The sequence below is a fragment of the Ailuropoda melanoleuca genome, chromosome 16 (assembly GCF_002007445.2).
Source record: "Ailuropoda melanoleuca isolate Jingjing chromosome 16, ASM200744v2, whole genome shotgun sequence".
NCBI lineage: Eukaryota > Metazoa > Chordata > Mammalia > Carnivora > Ursidae > Ailuropoda > Ailuropoda melanoleuca.
Window position 1 is genome coordinate 81310413 of NC_048233.1, and position 17576 is coordinate 81327988.

The following is a 17576-nucleotide window of genomic DNA, read 5'->3' on the forward strand; positions in this document are numbered from 1 at the left end:
GTCGGGAGACCACTCCTCCCTGAGCCAGACAGCAAGTGCCCTCCATGGAAGCCACTGGAAGCCTGAGTGGCTCCTTTCCACCAGCAGCCCCTGGGGAGCTGTAGAGTGAGTAATCAGGTATAAGAAAGCCCCACTCTTCCTGGAGGTTCCCTGGTGGGTGGGGATCACCCCCACGGGCCTCTCTGGAGGGTCAAGGGGAACACACCCACCCCTCCTGGGCACATGGCAGAGTTGGAGCGATGTTAGGGCGCTGCGGGGACGGGTGGCCCAGGATCTGGGTCCCATCAAACCCTGGGGATCAGGTCCAGCCCAGAGCACGTTTTGATCACTCTGTGCTGTGTGGCTTAAAATTTGAATTGAGTGCCAACGTGAAAAATCAGGGCATTCATGTACAGTTTCCTATTTCTAGATGTGGCAGCGCGGGCCCCTCGAAGGGCAGTCAGCCAGAGCGAGTAGTAGCTCGCGCCGTTTGGCCTCATTAGGCCTCATTAGGCCTTTGAGTTTGCAACCCCTGATTTTTGTTCTCTTACGAGTGCCAGGCACTCAAGGGTGAAACCCAGCAAGAGAGAATCACTTGCCATGAGTTTGCTCCCCCCAGCAGGTTAGGGAAGAGGTTCCCAACTTCCACTTGGACGGAGGTAGGGAGGATGCAGAGCCCACTGACGGGCGTGCCTCCTACCTCCTGCCCTGGGCTCAGGCTGGCCCGAGGACCAGGCTAGCGGGGACTGCAGAGGGGCCGCTGGCCCGGTGTTGCAGCCTTCGCTAGGCACATCATGAGGGTCCCTGAGCCTGCAGCTGTGGGCAGGTGGGGGAGGGGGCCTGCTACCCCAGAGGCTCAGCCCTTAGGAGGCCCTTCAAGGTCACAGCTGGTGGGAGGTGGGAAGAAACTCAGTGTGGGGAGGCAGCAGCCAGGAGCTCAGTTTTGGCTTCTCTGCTAGAGAGAAAGGCGGAGGAGAAACAAGCCGGGCCGAGCAGGCCTTGATTCCTAGTGGCTGGGGAAAGAACAGGAAATGGCTCACATTGGCATCTGTGCGTAGTAGGCGGTGATGGTGAGTGCTGTAGGAGCTCTGAGGACAGAAGAGGGCCGGGAGGTGGAGGACGGACAAGGTCCAGTGGCTGTCGCAGACAGCTCTGGCCAGGTCTGTGGGGTCCCAGAGCCCAGGCTAGGGCCCTCGGGGTCACGGCTGCAGAGGGCCATGCGGGGTTGGGCCCGACCGGTGCCGAGCAGGTGCCGGGGGCAAGCTGGGACTGGGCCCAGAGCAGAGCCCCAGCCCCGGGGGATTCATACCCGGTCTCTTGCCCTCTCTCCCGCTCCCCTGCCCCTGCCTCCCGCCCCCCCTGGACCTCACAGGATGCCTACTCAGAAATCGCCTACCTCTTCGCCGAGTTTTTCCGCGACCTCGACATCGTGCCCTCCGACATCATCGCTGGTCTGGTGCTGCTCCGGCAGCGGCAGCGGGCCAAGCGCAATGCCGTGCTGGACGAGGTGAGCGCCCGCCATCCTCCGGGCCTCTCCCCGCTGCCCTGCTGCTGCTGCGCCCGCTCCCCGGGGTCCCCCCGGTGACCCCCTGATGCCACCTCCCCTCCTGGCTCTGGCTTGAGTGAGTTCCCTCTGCTGGGCCAGCCGCCGGAGACTTCTAACCACGGGGCCCTCATGAATGATGCTCAGTGCTTCGGGCCTCCGCACTTGCTTCCATTCCACCCCCCCCCAACCCCGATCCCAGCTGGGATCTCCTGGCATCCCCTACAAAGCACGTTACCCTCAGCTTGGGCAGAAATGTCCCCGGGGCGGGGGTGGGGAGTGGCGTTTGATGCTTTTGGTGGAAGGGGAACAGCTGGACATGTGAGAAGACCTAGGATTTGGGAAAACTGGCTGGGTCGTGGAAGGGCTAGAAACCACACACTCCTTTGGACGTTCAGGCCCCTGGGAAGCAGGCAGAGTCTGGGGGGCCTGGACCCCTTTCTCAGCCATGCCCCCTGGACCTGGGACAGCCGCTTTCACACCCTGGTTTTACAGGCGAACAATGACATTTTGACCTTCCTGTCTGGGATGCCAGTGACCAGAAACACCAAGTATCTTGACCTCAAGAACTCGGTGAGTCAGAGCCACGTCCCATCCCACCCCACCCCGGGTCCCTCCCCTCTGCCGGGGCGGCCTGAGCAGACCACCTGCCTGCTGCCCCCACAGCATGGGCTGCACCTGCTCCTCTGTGGGTCCCCCTGCAGCTCTCCACGTAGCCTCCCTCCTAGTTCCCACCCTTCCTCCTGAGGACCGCCCCCATCACGCTGGCCCCACGGTCAAAACCCTGGAATCGGCTTCACCACACTCAGAATGTTTGGTCCCAGCCTCTTGAGGTCATAGCTTCACGAGGGTGAGCTGCTTGTCCGATTGCTGCTGCTGCTGTCCTAAAAGGCAGCACGACGTACCTCACTGGTTTCAAGCTTTTTTGAGCAGCGGAACCTCTTTGCAAGCATCTGTACTAGAAACCCAGTATTTACAGATAAAGGTGGGGCCGATCCTGTGGCCAGAGAACCCCCCCCCACAAGGGCACTGTGTTTCCCCGGCTGAAACTGCAGCCAGCGGCCTCAGGAGCAAACTGAGGGGTGCTTCAGCTCCGCCGCTGTCGCTGTGGCCTTGAGCAAGTCCTCCCTCCCCTTTGAGCCCATTCCTGTATGGGTAATGGACCTGGGCACACCTGCCACCCAGAGCTCTAGTGGGGAGGAAAGGAGCCATTCTGAGTCCGGTTCCCCAGTCGGGACCTACTAGAAAGGATTCCTCCCTTGTATCTAAATCCCCTAGAAAAGCCTCCAGTCTCTGTCTGTCCCCACTGCCCAAAGTAGGCATGTGCATCCCCTCTGAAAACGGCCTGCTCGCAGCAGGTGCCCAGCCTTGCTTACCCAGGTTGCCCTGGGCTCTCTCACCATGTGAAGGAGGAGGGGCCAGAGGCGGGCCGCAGAGCCTTGAGGTGCTGGGGTCCCTGCCCCCCACATGGCAGAGCCTGCCAGCACCCCGCCTTCCAGCCGGAGCCGAGCTCCAACACATGGAGAGGATAATTACCTTCTCCAGCTTATTCCTAAAGAGCAGACAAAGCTGGCCCAGGGATGGTTCCACCCCTCTGGGCCCTTATTAAGGTGCTACCTGTTTCACTTCAGAAGATGACTAATCACCCTCTTTAACTTTTACAAGGTGACTAATTCCCCCTAAGTGCAGGAGCCCTCCGGCGCCTGGCACACCCGGGACACTGGATGCCGCTTTGCTGGGACACCTGTGCTTCCCGCGTCCTTCCAGCCCAGCGGGCTGATAGTAGCCACTGGCCTTAGATGCTGGGTTTCAAACTGGCACCTTTCTCCACAGAGATCCCAATCTGCTCCAGACACCTCTGGGGAGCCCATGACTTGCCCAGTCAAACTGGAGTCTCACCATATTTGCGGACAAAGACCTTGCAGGCTGAGACAGTGTTGATGACTTGTCAGGTCACCCAGTGTCTCCAGGGCCGGCCCTGCTGCTCCAGACCCGGACACCCCCAGCTCAGGGCCTCTCAGGGTTAAACTTCCCTTCCCAGGCCGGATTCCCGAGGCGGGGTGGTTGCCCTTCATACCTCCCCCTTGCTTCCCTTCTCTGGAAAACGGGCAAGGAAATCGATCCAGTGCAAGGAGTGTTTTTCTGTCCCCAAATCATTAATTCTGAGGCTGGAGCAGCAGAACAGGTCCCAGGAGGCTTCGTGCCCTGGTTGCATGGAGATAATTAGGGAAATGCAATTATCATCTGGACGAGCGGTCCTTCCTCCAAGACGGGAGCAGGGTGGGCCTGCGGTCCTTGGGGAGGCCAGGAGGGCAGCTCCCTTCTCCATCCAGGGAAGCCCCTTGGGCCTAGAGGCTGCAGGCCGGAAGGGCAAGAGGTGACCGCCTCCGCCTCCTTTCTTCCAGCAAGAGATGCTCCGCTATAAGGACGTCTGCTACTACATGCTCTTCGCCCTGGCCGCCTACGGGTGGCCCATGTACCTGATGCGGAAACCGGCCTGTGGCCTCTGCCAGCTGGCACGGTCCTGCTCGTGAGTACCCCCATCCCGTCCTTCCGGCAGAGGTCCTGAGGCTGGGCCAGCCGGTGGGAGACTCTCCCCAAATACACTGTGCCTGTTCCCATCTCCGCTGTGGTCTGTGGCCTGCATGGCTTATCTTCCACACCGCCTCTGGGCCTTGACCTCTCTAGTTGCGCATTATCTTGAGGCGAGGAAGACCGTGGGCTTTGGAATCACACACTGTTTGGTTTGAATCCAAGGCGAGGAAGACCGTGGGCTTTGGAATCACACACTGTTTGGTTTGAATCCAGATTTTGTCACTTGTAGCCTTGGGCAAGTCGGCCTACCTTTGCAAGGCTCAGTTTCTTCACCTGTAAAGTGGAGATGGCAATACATTCCTCCTGGAGTTGTTTTGAGAGGATTGAATGAGAGTTGCCTAGCCTCTGACACTGCTGGCTCCCTTCCCCTTCCATCCCTCTCTGCCTCGCTCCGCCTCTCCTCTCCCCTCCCCTCTACCTACATCTTTCTTTCTCCTGCTTCTGTCCAGTGCCCTGTCTTTCTGAAAGTAGAGACCCAGTCCATGGAGGCCTCTGGAAGGGCATCAAGAAGGCCCTTTAGTGAAAGACTTTGACCCTTTTCACAGGGATTTGGCAAGGCACCTGCCCCAGACCTGCCCACAGCCCACCTCTGGGGGCTGGGCGGACGCTGTGCTTTCCTAACTGGGTCAGAGAAGGGCACAGCTCCGGGAGGGGCCTTTCCCCGTCCTTGGTGTCTCCAACCTTAGCCCAGCCCAGACAGAAGGAGGACAGCTCCCTGGCTTCCTGGTCTGGAAAGGCTGGCATTCTGTCTGTGACTCCCCTGCCCTTGGGGCAGCCACACCCCCTCCTTCGAGGCCCTTCCGTTCTACAGAAAGCTGGGTGGCTCTTGGGACCCCGTTCTCCCCATCCCCCAGTGACAGAGTGAGTGGACCAGGCACCCCACGCCCCCTCCCACAGCTGGCGTTCCTCCCAGCGTCCTTGGGAGTCCTTGCCACTGCTGAGAAGCTTCTCAAAATGAGCTCCAGACCAGGAGTCTCGAGACCCCGGCTCTGACAGGCCCTGCTCCGTTACTCACTGGCAGGGTGGGGACATTGTTGGTGCGGGCAGTGCCCGTCCCGCCCACCCACGGGGTACTTCAGAAGCCAGGGAGTCGCTGACGGGCTGGGCACTCAGGCGGATCTGCAGACAGGAGGGTTGCTGCAGTTTCTCGGCTTCTCGGGCCTGCGAGGAGAAAGAAGACCGCCCTCGAGCCCAGGGGTCTGTCCCTGAAGGCCACACTGGTGGCCACATGCCGGCTGAGGCTGGAGAGAGGAGGCAGCTGCCTGGGAACAGGAGTCTGGCCCCCAGGCCCGGGCCGGCCCCCACTTGGCCCTGCAGTTTGTGGAGGCCCCCCCCCACATGCCTTGAGGTAGTCACCCACCCCAGGCCCTGTAGCTTCCCAGACTCGGCTGGACCTGAGTTTTCCCAGCGAGGCCTCGCCTCATTAGGAAGTAGGTAACAGTCCCTTAGGTGCTGCTTAGGTGAGGACAAACCTCTGGGTTTGTCCCAAGAAATTCAGGATTCTTGATAAAATCTCAATTGTCCTCTCGTGACAGCGAGCCCACTCGGGCCTTGTGTTCTCGCTCGGGGCACCAGGCCTGATCTGTTGGCTGCTGGCTCCCTCTGGTGGCCTGAGGAGCCGCTGCACCCCTCCAGCCCCCCGCTGTTCATCCGGGGGACGCTGGCTGTGTGCCTGGTCCGGGGGGCACGGCTGTACACAGGCAGAGCAAACCCTGCCCCGTGGAGCCGTTTCCTGGGGGGAGGTGCGGACAGTACACACACAAGGACGCGGAGCCTATAGGAGCAGAGGGACGCTGGGGAGAACCGGGGGGGGGGCAGGTGTTGTCAGGCCGGGGAACGGCGGCAGGGGGCTGGCTGTGCTAGAGGTGACCAGGGTGGACCTCACCGTGACATACATTTAAGCAGAGGCCCAAAGGAAGTGAGAAGTCCTGTCGTGCAGTCTGGCCAGTGCATCCGAGGGCGGGCAGTGTGGCCTAAGGGAAGTCGGAGGCAGCGAGCCAGAGAACCAAGGCCTGATGGGGCAGGCCGTGGACCCTGGCAAGGACTCCAGCTCTTACACTGCACAGGAAGGGCCTCAGCGTAGGGTTTTGTGTGAAGCGACATGGCTCGACTAATGTCTTAGAGGGTCACTCTGGCTGCCGACTGAGAATGTCGAGGGCAAGAGTAGATGAGGGAGACCAGTCAGGAGGCCACCATGACGTTTTGAGGCAGAGATAATGGTGGAAGGGGTGGAAAGCATGAGGGAAAGTGGTCGGAGTCTGCTGTCATTTGAAGCCAGAGTGAGCTGATGTGCTGAGCGACAGGCTGCGGGACGTGAGGTGGGGAGGGGACCTGAGGCCAGCTCCAAGTAGGGAGCTGGGCAAGGAGCAGCTGGGCGTGGGGGACTCAGGAAGCACGCGAGCCCACGGGGCCTGAGGCCCAGAAGGGTGGGATGGGGGCATCTGGAGGCCGGGAGCAGGTTGGGAGTTTCGACAGCTCAGAGGCGGCGTCGAACACCACACCGGAGACGGGTGAGGAGCTAGCGAGAAGAGCGTAGCTACGGCAGAGGCCGAGCCCAGGGAAGCCGCCAGTGAGGGAAGAGCAACCCAGGGGTGAGGCGGGGAGAGCATTGCGGGGAGAGGGAGAGGCCCAATGGGGCCCCTGCCGCCTTGAGGCCGAGTAGGGTGAGGACCATGGGAGTGCCCGAGGGAGGTACCGGAGAGGCTGGCAGGGACAGTCACTCTCCGGGTCTCTGAACCCCCGGCCACTCCCCGCCAGGTGCTGCCTGTGCCCCGCGCGGCCCCGCTTTGCCCCAGGAGTCACCATCGAGGAGGACAACTGCTGTGGCTGCAACGCCATTGCCATCCGGCGCCACTTCCTGGACGAGAACATGACCGCTGTGGACATCGTATACACATCCTGCCACGACGCGGTGAGCGGCCACGCTGGGCCCATGCACAGCGTCCCCCGCAGCCTCTGTCCTCAGCGGGCTGCAGGGACAGGCGGGGCTGGGCCTGCCCCCCCCAGGTGGACCCTCTCCCCGCCCTGCAGCCTGGCCCGCACCCCCTCTGGGGCTAGAAAGTGGGCCCCGACCCCACAGCCAGCGCTGGGGCTTCTGGGCTCAGCCCCCTGGGGGAAGGGATGGAGGGATTCAGCAGCGAGGCCCTGGGGAGGGGACAGCAGTCGCTCTAGACTCTGTGGGCAGGACAGCAGCACTCAGGCTGCCTGAGCTGGGAGGAGCCTGGAGGGAGCCCTGGCAGCCATGCGGGGGCCCAGGGAGCTGGTTCCTTGGCCAGGAGACCTGCTTAGGTCACTCCCTGAGTCTGTCCCCATCCCAGGGCCATTTGGCTTATGAGCCCCCCTTATCCTAGGTCTATGAGACCCCCTTCTACGTGGCCGTAGACCATGACAAGAAGAAGGTGGTCATCAGTATCCGGGGAACCCTTTCCCCCAAGGTAGGCTGCCTGTGGCTCCCAGCCCACCCCTTACAGCCCCTGAGCGGTGCCCACCTCCCCCTCCCTGTCCTCCCCCAGCCCTCACCTGTCGTCTCTCTCCACAAGGATGCCCTGACAGACCTGACTGGGGACGCCGAGCGCCTCCCCGTGGAGGGGCACCACGGCACCTGGCTGGGACACAAGGTACTCTTCCTTCTGAGTGCTGAGGCCCCTTGCCTTCTCTCCTCCCCTACCAGCACGCACACCTGTCCTGCTGTTGGGGTGGGGGCTCTCCCTGCCTGCTGGGCCTCCGGGGAGACATGGGTCAGAGGAGCGTGGATTCATCTAGAAGGTCCACTGTGGCCTACCCACCGGGAGCCCCACAGTCCTTCCTGGTCCAGATCCTGTCCCAGAAGAGCCTGAAGAGGCAGCTGGGAAGGGATTGGTTTCTGTAAGACACACAACTCTTCTGAGCCGCAGTTTTGTCGTCTGTGAAATGGAAGTGATGTGGTAAAGTCTCCACCAGCCCCCACAGCCAGGTGGTTAGGAGGACCAAAGGGGAAATGGTTGGGACAGGATTGGTGAGTTTCCAGTCACCAGTTTGGCTGGTCTCTAAAAGACCTCCCTCCCGGGACGCCTAGGTGGTACAGTTGGTTAAGGCTCTGATTTTTTTTTTTAACCTTTTTTTTTTTTTTAAAGATGTTATTTATTTGAGAGAGAGAGAGAAAGAGCACGCACATGAGCAGGGGGGAGGAGCAAAGGGAGAGGGAGAGGCAGGCTCTCCACTGAGTAGGGAACCGGACACGGGGCTCGATCCCAGAACCCCGGGATCATGGAATCATGACCTGAGCCGAAGGCAGACGCTTAACGACTGAGCCACCCAGGCACCCCAAGCATCTGATTTTTGGTTTCAGCTCAGGTTGTGATCTCAGGGTTGTGAGACCGAGCCCTGGGTTCCAGCTCCACGCTCAGCACAGAGTCTGCTTAAGACTCTCTCTCCCTCTCCTTCTGCCCCTCCCCACTGCGTGCTCACTCTTTCTCTCTCTCTTTCTCTCAAAATAAATAAATAAATCTTAAAAAAAAACACAAAAGGTAAAAGACCTACCACCCCGTGACACCCACCTCTGCTCCTCCTTCCCCAGGGAATGGTCCTCTCGGCTGAATACATCAAGAAGAAGCTGGAGCAGGAGATGGTCCTATCCCAGGCCTTTGGGCGAGACCTGGTGAGGCACTTTCCCTGCCCCCGGGCCCTGGCCGTGCCAGCTCTGCCTCCCCCAAGGCAACACTGGCGGCAGGGTGTGTGCACGGTGGAGCCCCCCCTACGCCCCACAAGTCAGGCTCTTACGCTCTCCTTTGATGCCTGATTCCTGGCCCCCTCCTCACTCGCTCAGTCCCTCCCACCCCCTCTGACCCTTTCCTCTCTTGTATCAGCGTTTCTTGGGCTTCCCTGCTCAGCGCCCCCCCACCAGTTATGAGCACCTGCTCAGTGCCAGGCGCTGGAGGCACAAAGATGGTTCTGGGCAGGGGCTTCAAAATATAAAATAGACAACAAAGAAAAATACTCACAGAGTCCATAGGAAGGGTGTTGCTGTGGGGGGGGGTGGTGATCTGGATCCTACCCACTGCCTGCTCCGTGGGGAGGCAGCCCCCAAGTACGGCCAACCGCCCTTCCCAAAGCCAAGCGGTCCCTGGCCTCCGGAGACCCCATCTACTTGTTGGGGCACAGAAACGGGGGCAGGTGAACAAATGAGTATTCTAGAGGCTACTCTCCATAGAATGCACACTGACTAGTAGAGTGTAAGCACCATATATACGGGTCTTCCGCGAGTCGAGATGCAGCGTCTAGGAGGGAGTAAGCCTCTCCCGGAAAATCAGGGAGGGCTTCTCCAAGGAGGTACTCTGAACAAGGTTTTGAAGGATGAGTAGGAGTTTATTAGAAGAGTCTCCCCAAGGAGTTGCTCTGTGTGAGTCTAGCTTGGCTCTTCCTCTCCCTGCCTGGTATTAGCTAGTCCAGACTGTCCGTGGGGCAGGGTTCTCAGAATTCTCTCGGTTTTCAGGGCCGAGGAACCAAACACTACGGCCTGATTGTGGTGGGCCACTCCCTGGGTGCAGGCACAGCCGCCATCCTCTCCTTCTTGCTGCGCCCCCAGTACCCTACCCTCAAGTGCTTTGCCTACTCCCCACCAGGCGGCCTGCTGAGGTGAGCAGCCTGGGGCCTGAGAGCTGGCTTGGGTTGATGGGGGCTAAACTCTTGGGAGCTGGCCTGGGCAGTCTGGCTTCTGGTCACGTGGAGGCCTGCAATTGGCCTGGTAAGTGGAGGGAGGGGTGCTGGGTTAAATGCCGGGCAGACCCCAAGATCTAGGCCTGGCAAAGCCTCACTGGCAGGAAAGGTACGACCGGGAGCAGGCAGCCCAGCCTGGCCCCCCGGAGGGCCTTGTGTCAAAACACTAACCCCAGGAATGCTGGAGCAGGGCCCCCTCACCACCCCTGCCTTAGCACCCCCTGGCTTCCTTTGCAGCGAGGACGCCATGGAGTACTCCAAGGAATTTGTGACGGCTGTGGTTCTGGGCAAAGATCTTGTCCCCAGGCGAGTCGCAAGTCACAAGTCGCTCCCTGTCACCACTGTCCTGGCCAGCTGTTCCTGCCTCCTTGGGGCCTCTCCCTCAGATGCCCATCTCCCCCGGAAATCCCAGAGCCCCCAGAGCGAGAGGACAGGTGGCCCCACCCTCCCTGACCTCCCTTCCCTGGCTAGGCCCTGCTGAGCTGCAGACTCACCCCTACCTACCCTCCCACCGCATGATCCTGATGGCATGGTGTTCTTCCTGTGGCTGTCGTGTGCCTGCCCTTCTGCCCCCATACCCCACAGCCCTCCCAGTCCCTGGCCCAGCCAGGCTGACACCCGGCTTGCTTCCTTCCCCAGGATCGGCCTCTCCCAGCTGGAAGGCTTCCGCAGACAGCTCCTAGATGTCCTACAGCGAAGCACCAAGCCCAAAGTGAGCCCCTCCCCACCCCCCACCTGGGCATGCTGGGCCCTGGGCACTTGCCTGACCCTTGGCACAAAGCACCAGAGGGCCCAGCCATGTGAGGCCAGGCCAGTTGCGGCTGGTGTCATGGGAACCCCAGGCCATCAAACTCTCAGCACCTCCACACTCATCTTATCTCCCCCATGGCCTGTCCTTGTACAGAGGGGGAAACCGAGGCCCAGAGTGGGTAAGGGACTTGTTTTTGCTCACACAAGCTGTCAGGACTGGGACCAAGGGCTCCTGAGTCCTGGCCCCGTCACCCAGAGCTGCCTAAAGTCAGGAAAAAGCAGGCCCGAGGCTCGGTGCTTCGAGTTCGTGACGGGAAGGCCTCTGCCGAGCCTGCTGCGGTTCCCCAGGCTTCACGAGTCCAGATGCCGCCACCGGAGAGCGTCTGGGTACAGTTTGTTCTGATGCTCCATTGGGGCTAAGGAGAGGCTCAGCCCTGCCTCATCCCTATCAGGTGTCTGAGCACGCTGGGGGCTCATCCTGTGTCAAGCTATCCTCAGCGTGCCAGGCGGGCATGGGTGCCGTGGCCAGGTACCCCGAGACAGGCAGGAAGGGGCCAACCTGGACCAGCATGTCCTCTCTGACCCCTGGGCCCACCGTGCTCATCATCTCTGCCCGGTTTGGACTGTTCCAGCCTTGGTGCCCATGACCTCCTGGCAGGCAGGGCGCTGGGCCAGGCACCAGGGGACAGGGGTGGGCAGGGCAGCAAAGCCTTAGGGGGCCATGTCAGCCTGGAGGAGCCTGGTCCTGGGAGGCAGAACTGCTCCTCTTGGACCCAGGCCTGCGCATTCGTCAGGCCCGGGAGGCAGGTGGCTGGGGGCCAACCCAGATGTGGCCAGGCCTCTTAGATGCAGCTGGAGTGAACTTCGGGGTCTGCTCTGTCTCTGACTTGGGACATGACCTAGAACAAGTCCCTTCCTTTGCTGGGCTGTTTCCCCATCCTCTGGATAAGCAGTCGACTGGCCTCCCAGCCCCTTTATAGCCCTGAAATTTAACACTGTCACGTCATCTCTCCTGGGCATCTTTTTGGCCATCGTGGCCACCATATGCCTCAGCCACTGCCTCTTTAGGTGGGCACTGTTCAGCCCTCTGCCCCATGGCCATCGCAGCTCCCACTGTCACCTCTGAGCCCCCTTCTGAGGCCCCTTCTGCCGCTGTCCACCAGCCAACCCTGCTCAGCTCTGTCCCCATCTCCCCTGCACAGTGGCGAATTATTGTGGGGGCCACCAAATGTATCCCCAAGTCGGAGCTGCCTGAGGAGGTCGAGGTGGCCACCCTCGCCAGCACACGGCTCTGGACCCACCCCAGCGACCTGACCATCGCCCTGTCAGCCAGCACCCCTCTCTACCCACCCGGCCGCATCATCCATGTGGTCCACAACCACCCAGCAGAGCAGTGCTGGTAGGTGCTGCCTGCGACCCTGGGGCAGCTGGGGGGTGGCAGTGACCAGGGACATGGGGGACGGGGCTGACCTGACGTAGTCAGCCCCTGGGACTGGGGGCAGAGGCAGGGAGATGGTGGTCCAGGATACTCCTGGTGGGGGTTGCCCTAGCCTTGGGCCCTGGCAGTGGAACAAAAGACAGTCCAGAGCAGGACCCCAGGCTCCTCTATTGATGGTGCAAGCCTCTGTTCCCAGTGTCAGGCCTTTCCTGGTGTCCCCCAGGGTAGCTCTCCCCACTTGTGGTCCATTTAAAAGCGGATGCTTTGGGGGGCTCACCCTGAGGCCCTGGCCCGCTCACACCTCAGTTGTGTGGCATCCCCTCTGGGATTAGTCGGCAGCAGTTGTGAGCAGGGGTGGGGCAGCAGTACGGAGACTTCTTCCCCTTCGTGCTCTTTCAGAGGGTGGGGCTGAACCCTCGTCCCAGTGACAAAAGGCTTGTGAGCAGGGTGGAGCAGGGCGGAGCAGGTGTGCCCAGGCCATGAGCAGGTAGCAGGCTGTGTAGGGACTGTGGCTGAGGCCCATTTGGCATACACGTTCCTGGCTGGGGGAGAGGGGAGGGTAAGGGCTCCGGCTGAGGCCCGAGCAGAGAGCCCAGGGACCCGTAGGCCGGAGCCAGGCTGCCACCCACCCTCAGCTTCCGTCCGGCCCCCATGCCCCCCAGCTGCTGTGAGCAAGAGGAGCCCACGTACTTTGCCATCTGGGGCGACAACAAGGCCTTCAACGAAGTGATCATCTCGCCGGCCATGCTGCATGAGCACCTCCCCTATGTGGTCATGGAGGGGCTCAACAAGGTGAGCCCCCAGGCAGCCTGGGCAATGACGCCTCATCAGAGCCCTGCGGCACTCTGCGGCCAGGGTCTCCGTCCCCATATGACAGGCAAGAGTGCGGACGTCCAGAGAAGTGAGTCAGAGCTCCTGTTCTGATCTCCACACCCCTGCTGTCCACATGGTCATGTGGGTCCCATGGTGGGGAGGGGTCTGGGAGACTCCCAGGGACCTGGCCCGTTACAGACATACAGCCGAGCAGGGGCACCCTCAGCTGTCACCTGGCCATGGAAAGGCTGGCCATAGGGAAAGAGAGTGCCAGCCTGGCCCATCTGTGGGGCAAAGCGTGATTTCAGGGCCAGTCCCAGGCCTTCCTGGTGGAGCAGGGACCTGGGCTGGGGGTGGAGGGTGGGCAGGAGTGGGGCCCGGCCAACCCCACGAGGCTCTGGCCTGAGAGGCCTGTCCTGCTGCCCCACCCCACATGTGATAGTCACCCCTCCACCACCACCACCAGCTTGCCCGACCTGTCCCCAGGTGCTGGAGAACTACAACAAGGGGAAGACGGCCCTGCTCTCTGCTGCTAAGGTCATGGTGAGCCCCACCGAGGTGGACTTGACTCCCGAGCTCATCTTCCAACAGCAGCCGCTGCCCACGGGACCACCCATGCCCGCCGGCCTCGCCCTGGAGCTGCCCGCCCCGGACCACCACAACAGCGTCAGGTGAGTCCTGCCTGCGCAGCCCCACTGCCCCAGAGCGTCCGTGAGGGCGCCGCAAGTGCGTTCCAGCACATGAATGCTTGTGCGCCTGCGTACACCGCGCATGGGGCCTGCGGGTGTTCACATGCGCAGGAGGGCTCCAACTTGCCCCTCCGCTCAGGGTCTCCTGGTCTGCTCCCGTGGCCCCCTAGCTGGCCATCACTGAAGCCCACGTGGGACAGTGGTCGTCTAGGGATGCGCAGACCCAGGGCCGCAAGCACAGAGATTCGCTCATAGCCGTTTAGCCCAAACAGACGGATACCGTGCACGTACACGCACGCACACAGGTGTTTCCGTAGTGACGCTCACACGTGCACACGCATACGTGTTCACTAGCAGTAGCCGTAAGCGCACAGAGAGCCCCACAGGCATACTCACCTGTAGGACATACAGCAAGTCAGACGCTGAGCCACTCTTACGAAAGGGCTGCTAGGATGGGCAGCCGTGCACGTGGGTGTGTGAGCACACCTGCGCCCTGACCGAGCCCCACACACTCTTACAGGGGGTGGCTCTGAAAGGGCGGCTGGGAATCTTCTTGCCTCTCTGGGACACTTCCGGGCCAGGTCACAGATTTGGACAGGAGGCTGCTCTGAAGGGTGGTCGCCGCTTCCTGGCCCTTGGTGGGGACACCTGGACATCTCTCCCTACCATTTGTGCATTTCCTGTGGCAGCTGCATGACCACGTCTGCTCAGAGGAACTGCAATCCTCCCCCCTCTGCCCGGCCCCTGCCACTCCCCTGTCGGTCCAGCAGAGGGCTCTAACCCATGGCAGAGGCGGGAGGAACCCCAGTGTGAGGAAGGAAGTGGTCCCAGGAGAGGCACAGAAGCGTGCTGGTCCTGAGGGTGCGAGAGAACCAGTGGGGGCAGCTCTGGGCAGTGCTCTCTCCCTTTCTCCCTCCCCGTCCCCTCTCTCCCTTCCCACCATTGCCTCATGAGTGACCTGGGGCAGCCCATCTCTCTGGGTCCTAGGCTCCCGTGGGTGCCAAGTGCCCCAGCAGCGCTCCGGGCACCCCAGGGCTCCCAGCGGGGCCTTAGGCCTTCAGTGCCCCCACCCACAGCATCAGCCCTTTTGCCTTCTAGCTTGGGGTCTTGTGACTTGTTTTTTAAAACTGAGGGCCCCTGCCTCACCCTGTTGAACCACCTGCTAATTGAACTCTCCCTTCCTCCCTTCCCCAAGTTCCCTGCACCCCAGGAGCGGGAGGGACCCACCCCAGAGTCTCTGCCCCTCCTGAGTCTGGCGCCCCCCTGCCCTGCCCTCTGTAGGAGCAAGTCCCAGTCTGAGATGAGCCTGGAGGGCTTTTCGGAGGGGCGGCTGCTGTCGCCGGTGGTGGCGGCCACGGCGGCCCGCCAGGACCCCGTGGAGCTGCTGCTGCTGTCCACCCAGGAGCGGCTGGCAGCGGAGCTGCAGGCCCGGCGGGCGCCGCTGGCCACCATGGAGAGCCTGTCGGACACCGAGTCCCTGTACAGCTTCGACTCCCGGCGCTCGTCGGGCTTCCGCAGCATCCGCGGCTCACCCAGCCTCCGCGCCGTGCTGGAGCGGGACGAGGGCCATCTCTTCTACATTGACCCCGCCATCCCGGAGGAGAACCCGTCCCTGAGTTCGCGCACCGAGCTGCTGGCGGCCGACAGCCTGTCCAAGCACTCTCAGGACACGCAGCCCCTGGAGGCGGCCCTGGGCAGCGGGGGCGTCACCCCCGAGCGGCCCCCCAGTGCCACAGCCAACGAGGACGAGGAGGAGGGGAGTGGCGGCGGCGGTGGGGGGGCGGCCCCAGTGGGAGAGCTGGCCCTGCACGACGGGCGCCTGGGGGACTCGCCCAGCCCTCAGGTGCTGGAGTTCGCCGAGTTCATCGACAGCCTCTTCAACCTGGACAGTAAGAGCAGCTCCTTCCAGGACCTCTACTGCATGGTGGTGCCCGAGAGCCCCACCAGCGACTATGCCGAGGGCCCCAAGTCCCCCAGCCAGCAAGAGATCCTGCTCCGCGCCCAGTTTGAGCCCAACCTGGTGCCCAAGCCCCCAAGGCTCTTCGCCGGCTCAGCTGACCCCTCCTCGGGGATCTCGCTCTCGCCCTCCTTCCCGCTCAGCTCCTCGGGCGAGCTCATGGACCTGACACCCACGGGTCTTGGCAGCCAGGAGTGCCTGGCAGCGGACAAGATCCGGACTTCTACCCCCACCGGCCATGGGGCCAGCCCGGCCAAGCAGGACGACCTGGTCATCTCAGCGCGCTAGCACCCCAGGAGTGGCTGCCGGCTGAGGCCCAGGCCGGAGCAGGTGGCCCCTCGGGCTCCTGGTGGCTGCCCCCAGGGCCAGGCCGCTTTGAGGAGAGGCCCCCACCGAGGGGCCAGTTCAGCCTCAGGCATGGGGCACTACTGCTGAGCTGGGGGTCCCCAGCCCTACCTCAGCTTAGGAAAACCACTGGGTGGCCGGGTGGCCGGGATCTATGTCCTCTAGATGGGGGAGGGGTGTGAAGCAGGGAGGAGCCTGGGGCAGCCTGCCAGGTGGGGAGGGCAGCACTGCACCCTCTCAGCCTGACTGTCCCCCGCAGGACGGGTAGTGGGCGTGCGGACTCCCCAGCACAGCCCTCTGGCTGCTCTCCCAGGGCCGAGATGGAGAGCAGCCCTCTCCCCACATACTCACATCTGTGGTCCAGGCTGCCATCTGCCCTGGCCACCCCCCAGATCTGGTGCCTGCCGGCCAGCCCCCTGGGGTGACCCCACACCAAGGTGGCCCACAGCCGCTGCGTGTGTTTACAGATGCCGCTGGGCTGGGCTCGGGATGTTTCCTGGGCTTCCAAGCCCCCCTCCCCGGCCCCATCATGTGTTCGGAGCAGGGATGGGAGGGGGCCCGTCTCCACAGAGCCCAAGGCAGCCACGGGCCTGGAGGGGGCCTGGACGGGCCGGGAGGAGGGTGGGGTCAAGACCACCCCTTCTCTGCTTGGTGCCCCTCATACCGATCCCTTGGCAGTGGGTCCTGGGCACCCTGGCCTGCCCCATCTGCCTGTTTCTTCCTAGCTTGCCTTCTACCCCCAGGGATCCTGGCCACTCGAAGGGCAGAATGCACGGATGTGACCACCCCTGGCTGCAGTCAGTGCCCTGGGAAGGAGGACACCCAAATCCCCCTTCCTTTGAGGGCCCCACATAACCCCTTTATATCACCTCACTCGCACACCTAGGCAGCCTCTCGGAGGGGCCCTGGGATCTGAAACCAAACATGCCTCAGCTCCCCTCAGCTCCCCCTCCTCACTGGCCTGAGCGCTCTCCTGGCAGCGGGCCTCTCTTCCCTCCTACCCACAATGTCCTGTTGGCAGGAAGTGGAACCTAGCGTGGGGTATTGGGGGACCCAGCTAAAGGGGGAGCAGGAGGGCCAGGGGCTCTGGGGCTTTCCCCGTTTACCCAGTCCACAGCGGGAGGGGATCCTTCCCTGCCAGGCGGGGGGGGGGTGTGTGCTGCTCCCCAGGATGGGGCTGCGGAGGCACCCACCCCACCCTACCTGCCCCGCCTGCTTGCTGCCCTCCCAGCCCGCCCAGAAACAGACTAGGATGGAGGCCTGGGGGTTGGGGGAAGCATAGGATGAGCTCAGTTCCAGACGTCGCCATACCCCTTGTCCTACCTGCTGTTCTGACCCCGGGGTTTGGAAAACTGGTGTGTGCCCAGGCACTGACCGCCCGCTTGTGCCTTCGTCTCCTCGGAGGCAGACTCCCCCATGCTGGCCCCCCCCACAGCCTCTCCGGGGCTCCTAGACTCCCCTGACCAAGACACCCCACCCCAATCTCATGATCACTGGTATCTGGGGCCTGTGTCCTGACCTCCGGCCCACACAGCTGGGACTGGCCTGGATGCTGCTCTGGGACCCCTGCCCACCCTGACAGATGGAGACAGAGACCGGGGAGCTGGGCCCCCCCCCCCCCCGACACCCACTCCTCGCAAGACTCCATGACGCCCCTGCTGAGGGGCCCGCTGCTGGCAGAGCCTGGGCCCAGCAGAAGCAAGATGGAATCAGTGGCTCTTAGAGTTTAAAAAAAAAAAACAAATCGTGAATCAGAGTAAAGTTCCAACAAGC

General features: G+C 62.3%; 1 protein-coding gene across 7 annotated transcripts in view; it reads left to right on the forward strand.

Moving 5' to 3' along the window:
* DAGLA (diacylglycerol lipase alpha) overlaps positions 1 to 16950 on the forward strand; it is a 60056-nt gene extending 43106 nt beyond the window's left edge. For 6 of the 7 annotated variants that reach the window (XM_034645275.1, XM_034645280.1, XM_034645276.1 and 3 more), the window contains 14 exons: positions 1352 to 1486; positions 2018 to 2095; positions 3928 to 4052; positions 6875 to 7028; positions 7468 to 7551; positions 7657 to 7734; positions 8673 to 8753; positions 9588 to 9730; positions 10049 to 10117; positions 10451 to 10523; positions 11764 to 11960; positions 12662 to 12791; positions 13299 to 13483; positions 14783 to 16950. In XM_034645275.1, the coding sequence (XP_034501166.1) occupies positions 1352 to 1486; positions 2018 to 2095; positions 3928 to 4052; positions 6875 to 7028; positions 7468 to 7551; positions 7657 to 7734; positions 8673 to 8753; positions 9588 to 9730; positions 10049 to 10117; positions 10451 to 10523; positions 11764 to 11960; positions 12662 to 12791; positions 13299 to 13483; positions 14783 to 15746 (2496 nt within the window). In that variant the 3' untranslated portion in view covers positions 15747 to 16950. The remainder of the gene's footprint in view (positions 1 to 1351; positions 1487 to 2017; positions 2096 to 3927; positions 4053 to 6874; positions 7029 to 7467; positions 7552 to 7656; positions 7735 to 8672; positions 8754 to 9587; positions 9731 to 10048; positions 10118 to 10450; positions 10524 to 11763; positions 11961 to 12661; positions 12792 to 13298; positions 13484 to 14782) is intronic. The other variant, XM_034645281.1, reaches the window with a different exon arrangement.
* Positions 16951 to 17576: the final 626 nt, after the last annotated feature.